The 6,590-nt window shown below is 44.9% G+C and overlaps 1 protein-coding gene across 1 annotated transcript; it reads left to right on the forward strand.

Moving 5' to 3' along the window:
• Positions 1–1,525: 1,525 nt before the first annotated feature.
• OR5BS1 (olfactory receptor family 5 subfamily BS member 1) lies at positions 1,526–5,158 on the forward strand. The gene is made up of 2 exons (XM_003927886.2): positions 1,526–2,369; positions 4,843–5,158. Exons 1-2 carry the CDS (start codon positions 1,597–1,599, stop codon positions 5,156–5,158), a joined length of 1,089 nt encoding a protein of 362 aa, XP_003927935.2. The 5' UTR covers positions 1,526–1,596.
• Positions 5,159–6,590: the final 1,432 nt, after the last annotated feature.

Raw genomic sequence — 6,590 nt, forward strand, 5'->3', positions numbered from 1 at the left:
AAGTTTCACCCCTGCATTCTCTAAAGGAAAGACAAAGTCGAGGAAAGCCCACAGAGCCCTCTCCTATCTGTGTCTTTTCCTCCACTCCTGGAAAGGATGCCATATAAGGGGCCTCCACTCAGGGCATCTTGTTGATCTAGGGAGTCCAAGTGAAGGCAAATTTCCTTCTCATTCAAATCAGTCTTCTCCTAAAACACTCTGGGAACCCAGGAGGGTACAAGTCATGAATCGAGATCAGATGCTCATTGATAACCTTCCTGAGTTAACCATCAAGGGGAAGGGGACTAGCCACTTTACCTTCTTCTGGTCTAGACTAAATCCTTTATCCATTTTACCAGGTGTTCTCTCATTTTTCACCCCTATTCTTTAACTTCCCTGTGATGGACAAAAATGATCCAAGTTTGACTTGACTTTTTCCAAATATTTTTCCAAATATTCCAAAGAATAGCCCAGTCTTTGTGGACACCCATGTTAAGTCCTGAGATTGCTGTGAAAACAGTGGACGTCATAGATTCACAGAAACGCTGGAATGAGAAGGCATTGGAATGACTGACGTTCATAGTCCTCATCTCCATTCCAGGGACTCCCCCTGCCTGACTTCCTAGAAACCAATATACTCATGTGTCATTTCTGCTTAGATTGACATAGAAAGGGAGAAGGGGCTTCTATTTAGTACCAGAAACACCCCATAAAGACTGTTTCCCCATCTTATTTATTTCTAAGCTGGTAGCAGGCATGGTGACTCACACCAGTAATCCTAGCACTTTGGAATTCTGAGGAAGAATGATCGTTTAAAGCCAGGAGTTTGAGACCAGCCTGGCAATACAGTGAGACCCCATCTCTAGAAAAAAATTAAATGAGAAATTAAATTCTTTTTTTTTAATCTAAGCTGGACTGAGGCATGAGAATAGCTTCAACCTAGGAGGCGGAGGCTTCAGTGAGCTGAGATCATGACATTGCATTCCAGCCTGGGCAACAGAGTGAGAGCCTGTCTCAAAAAAAACAAACAAACAAACAAACAAACAAACAAAAAGTCTAAGCTGGAACGAACTTTAGAAACCATCTTTTTTTTTTTTTTTTTTTTTTTTTTTTTAGAAACTTAAGTGGCTTATGAGCTTACAGTGACAGACAGAACTTGCACCATGGCCAGGTCTCATAATCCTTCTGTCATTCACTCAGACACTCATCATGGTCTGCCACCCAGATGGTCAGCCAGAATGTTTATTGCTTATTCACTATGCCAGTCAGCCCTCCTGCGGTTTGCACTCAGTTCTTTTTGGAAGTGGAGAATAGCACTTCTCAGCGCTCAGGAGTCCCAATTCCCTCCCCTTCCTTCTCCACTCTGAATAATCCCTGCTCTCTTCTCCTTCCTTTCTAGGTCTGATTCTCTGAACTTCTCCTCCCACCTTCTCCATCATGGCCAATAGGTTACTGCTCCGAGCTGGAAAGGACTGACACAGCCTGACACAGCAAGGCCCCCTCTGCTACAGAATCTGTCCTGGGTCTGCCCGGAAGCTTGAGTGCCAGTGCCTCAGCCCTGACACCGCTAGCCCACTGGAGCATCCTTTTCAGTTCGAAGGGAACCTTGAGTGCTCCATGGAAGTCAGCAACATGACCACAGTCACTGTGTTTGTTCTCCTAGGACTGTCCAGCAACCCTCAGGTCCAGGCGCTGCTCTTTGTTCTGTTCCTGGTGGTTTACCTCTTCACTCTCCTGGGGAACCTGCTGATGCTGCTGGTGATCAGTACTGATCCCCACCTCCACACCCCCATGTACTTCTTCCTGAGACACCTCTCCTTCCTGGATGCTTTCTATTCCTCAATTATTGTACCTAAACTGCTAGAGAACCTTCTTTCTAAGGGGAAGACAATATCCTTCCTTGAGTGTTTCACCCAGATTTCCCTGGTCATATGCTCTGGAGCTACTGAGGCTTGCCTCCTTTCGGTCATGGCCTATGACCGGTTTCAGGCTGTATGTCATCCACTGTTGTATGTGGTGGTTATAAACAGGAGGGTGTGTGCTGGCCTGGTGGGGACGTCCTGGGCCATAGGAATGGGGACTGGCCTAATTAACACCCTCCTCCTGGCTCAGCAGCACTTCTGTGGCCCTAACCTCATCCGCAGTTTTGCCTGTGAGCTTCCTCCAGTGCTCTCATTGACCTGTTCTGACCCCTGCGCTAGCATCACCTCCATCCTCACCACCATGGCAGTCCTGGGCCTTGGCACCCTTGTCCTTTTGCTGGGTTCCTACAGCCGTATCATCATTACAGCCCTGAGGATCAACTCTGCCGCAGGTCGGAGCAAGATCTTCTCCACCTGCTCTTCTCATTTCCTCGTGGTCACAATCTTTTATAGTTCAGGAATTTTCAGGTATGTCATACTACACCCCCGAATATAAATGTGGGATATTCCTTACCCTTAAGTGGTCTCAGTTGGTAGAATAGAGCATTACAAAATAGCAGGACATTCAAACTGCCTAGGCTCTAGTTCCGGCTCTGCTGTGGACTAGCTGCATGAATTGCAAAGAATCTATGTTCAGCTGGATGCAGTGGCTCATGCCTGTAATTCCAGCACTTTGGGAGGCCGAGGTGGGTGGATCACTTGAGCCCAGGAGTTGAAGACCAGCCTGGGCAGCACGGCAAAACCCCGTCTCTACTAAAAATATAAAAAATAGCCAGGCATGGTGGCATGCACCTGTAATCCCAGCTACTCGGGAGGCTGAGGCAGGAGAATTGCTTCAACCTCGGAGGCAGAGGTTGCAGTGAGCGGAAATTGCACCACTGCACTCCAGCCTGGGTGACAGAGTGAGACTAGGTCTCAATTGAAAAAAAAATCTATTTTCTTTCTAAGGCTTCAATTGTCCGTTCTGGAAAATGAGTTTAGACTAAGATAAAGATTTTTCTACTTCATTAACCTAAGATTTGGGAGTTCTCAAAAAGAAATTAGAGAGCCTTCAGTAGATTTTTATTCAGTGCTAGACAAAAAAAATAAAACCTATCTTTGAAACAGATGCCATCTTTTTTTCCTACTGGGAGATGTCTCCAAAAATTATTTATGTTGTAGCAATTTACTAGGCATTTACTAGGCTGCTTTACATGGCCAAGCCAATTTTAGTTTGCATCACACTACAAGAGAAATATTATCAAACCACTTTTAGGTAAAGAACCTGAGTTTGGGGAGTAATCAGGTTATTTCTCAGCAGTCCCAGAACAAACTAGTAATGGAACCGTAAGTTGGACCAAGATCTGTGCCCTTGCTTACCATGCTTCTCAAATGTCCACAGCTCCGGCTGCCAAGTCCTCCCTCACCAGGAGACAAAATCATCAACGCCTGTGCTTTCTACTAGTAAAGTGAAGGTGGATTTGCACAAACTGTTCGATGCTTTTCTCACCTGCCTGTGATTCAGAGAGAAGTCAAGGATAGAGATGGATGATAAGAAGTAGTCCAGTACCTGTAGTCTAGTAGCTAGGAAAGAAAAAAAACAGGTAAAAGAAACAAGAAAAATAGTCCCGGAGAGCTCAGCTGAGCTGTGCACCAACCTCTTCATCTCCCTTTGTCCCCATTTTCTCATCTTCTGTACGGGATATAAGTACTTACTTCATAGAAATTTTAGGAAGCGTAAGTTAGATAACAAAAAATAGCAGTAAAATGACTATTTTTTTAAAATAATCAAACACATCAGAACTCACAAGGAACATTTTTGGGATAGTCTATTATAATAATGAATGCGCCATTGCAAAAAGATAATAATACTATCGCTTCTTTGGAAAATACTCCCAGTAGTAATTAGCAAAATGTACCCAGCATTTTAATCTTATTATTTTGGAATCATATTATATGCTTAACACGTTTTCTTTCCCATTTTACCAGTTTGGGCTTCTTTTTTAAACCAAAGAAAAATGCAGCTAAAAGGACAAATGTTTGTTCCACTAAACTTTATACAAATAATATGCAAGGATTCTGAGGGTAATTCCCAGGGCCCTAAAAGTTGGGAATAATGACAACATTTTGACCTAAGCATACAGTGTTACACGAACAGTCATCACAAGATGAGAACATTGTGTTTATGTACTGTTGTGTATAAAGAAAAAACTCGGCCGGGAGCAGTGGCCCATGCCTGTAATCCCAGCACTTTGGGAGGCTGAGGTGGGAGGAACAGGAGGTCAAGAGATCAAGACCATCCTGGCCAACATGGTGAAACCCCGTCTCTATTAAAAATACAAAAATTAGCTGGGCGTGGTGGCGTGTGCCTGTAGTCCCAGCTACTCGGGAGGCTGAGGCAGGAGAATTGCTTGAACCGAGAAGGCAGAGGTTGCAGTGAGCCAAGATTGGGCCACTGCACTCCAGCCTGGCCCCTGGTGACAGAGTGAGACTCTGTCTCAAAAATAATAATAATAATAATAATAATAATAATAATAATGGGAGAAACTCCTCTTATGATCATCATATTTATTAAGAAAGAATGCTTTGAAGAGTATGAAATGCTATGGAAATGTATAAAATTATCATTAATTCTATTTATTTTTTTGTTTTACTTTTTATCTGTCCCAAATATTAATTGTGTTCTAACCTGCAGCCCTTGATACGCTGTAGAACTGTTTGTTCCTCAGAGCAGCTTCTATAACTTTCTGTGTGAGCTCACTCATGTTTGGAAGTATTTGAAGGCAGAAATGACTGACTTTTCACAGATCAGCCATTTCTAGATGCTGCCACCAGAGAACGTCAGCTCAGCTCTGAAGACCCCCGTTGCAGAGTCTTTGCAGGGAGGGGATGGATTGTTGCTGCCAAAAGTAAGCATTGTCACTATTGTCATAAACCGCTTGTCTGTGCAATTCCCTTCAAGGTATATGACTCCAGCATCTGGCTCAGCCCTAGAGCAAGTACTGTCTGTGCAGTACAGTGTGATAACGCCCCTGCTGAACCCCCTCGTCTACAGCCTGAAGAACCAAGAAGTAAAGGTGGCTCTGAGGAAGATACTAGCCAGGAAGTCCAAGCTTCCCTTGCAGTCCAGCACCCCTGCCTCAGCAGGAGAAAACGTTATGGGGAGAAGAGGAGGGAGGAAGAGCTGTCACCACTCGGCTGTCTCAGCATTCATCTTTCCAAAACAGAGACCTTCGTTTCTCTTCCTCGAGTGCCCTGCTCCCAGCCAAGGGCAATAAGAAGTCCCAGAGCAGGAGGCACCCATCACAGGGGGCCCAGTCACTAAACAAGAAAATCCTCGGGGCATCCCTGGCCATTTCTATAGCTACTGCTTTTTCCTCTCATTTCTTGCCTTTTTTGGCCTCTCTTCTTCCTGCCTCTCCCTCTCCCTTTTACTTATGTCTATGCACAAAAGGTAAATCAACCTATCAGACCACTAGCAAATGTCCTGCTGGATTCTGAGATAGTCCCATCTTGGCACTGTGACCTAACTCCTCTTCTGTTCTCATGCCAAAAGGTCCCTGGTAAGATCTACATCCCATAACAACTTAGAAACAAATCAACTAAAATAAGAGTGTCTCCTCCTGTCTTCATCCTTAACAAGTAGCAACTAAAATAGAGCCTAAGCCAGGTGTGGGGGTACATCCTATAGTGCCAGCTCCTCGAGAGACTGAAGCAGGAAGATCACTTAAACTCAGGAGTCTGAGGCTGTAGTGTGCTGTGCTCACCCTGTGGACAGCCACTGCTGTCCACAGGGCAATGTTGTGAGACTCCATGTCTAAATAAACGAATAAATAAAGTAGTGCCAAGAAAATAGCATATCCCCAATAACCTTTTGGTGACAAATCAAGGGGTGAAGGAAAAAAATGAATGTGGATCACCTGAAGTCTTTTCTTTTGCATGATCCCAAGAAATGGGAGGAGGTGAGTATCTCCCTTTAAAGTATAAGGGTCTTAAGAGCAAAACCTCTAATAACTTCGGTGTCCCTGGGTCTAGTACCTCCTGTCGCCTAATAGGCTCTCAATTAGTGTTCAATAAATGAAAAAAGTCAATGAATGAGAGAGAAGGAGGACTGGGAGGAGAAACATGAAATAACTATTTGAGGCCAAGTGTCGTGGCTCACACCTGTAATCCTAGCAGTTTGGGAGGCTGAGGTGGGAGGATCACTTGAGGTCAGGAGTTCAAGACCAGCCTGGCCAACATGGTGAAAGCCCATCTCTACTGAAAATACTAAAGTTAGCTGGCCGTGGAGGCACATGCCTGTAATCCCAGCTATTCAGGAGGCTGAGGCAGGAGAATGGCTTGAAATAGGGGGGCGGAGGTAGCAGTGAGCCAAGATCATGCCACAGCACTCCAGCCTGGGCAACAGAGCAAAACTTGGTCTGAAAAAAAAAGGAAGAAAGAAATATTTGATTTTAACTGATACAATTCCTGCCTTCATAACAAGATAGGCGTCAGGGAAGAGTAGCAGGGAGGAGAAAGCAGGGTAAGAGGAAGGGACAAAACTGCCATGCTGTGCACCATCCGGAGTCGCTCACGCAGAGTTCAGTAACGGTCTGCTCTCTGAGAGCCACTCCCTGGAGCCGCCCCACCTCCCACAGTAGTCTGGATGACCTCAGCCTTCTGCTTGGCTTAGAGCTTCATGTTAGGTCTAAAGGAAAGAGGAGGTGG

The sequence above is a fragment of the Saimiri boliviensis genome, chromosome 7 (genome assembly GCF_048565385.1).
Source record: "Saimiri boliviensis isolate mSaiBol1 chromosome 7, mSaiBol1.pri, whole genome shotgun sequence".
NCBI lineage: Eukaryota > Metazoa > Chordata > Mammalia > Primates > Cebidae > Saimiri > Saimiri boliviensis.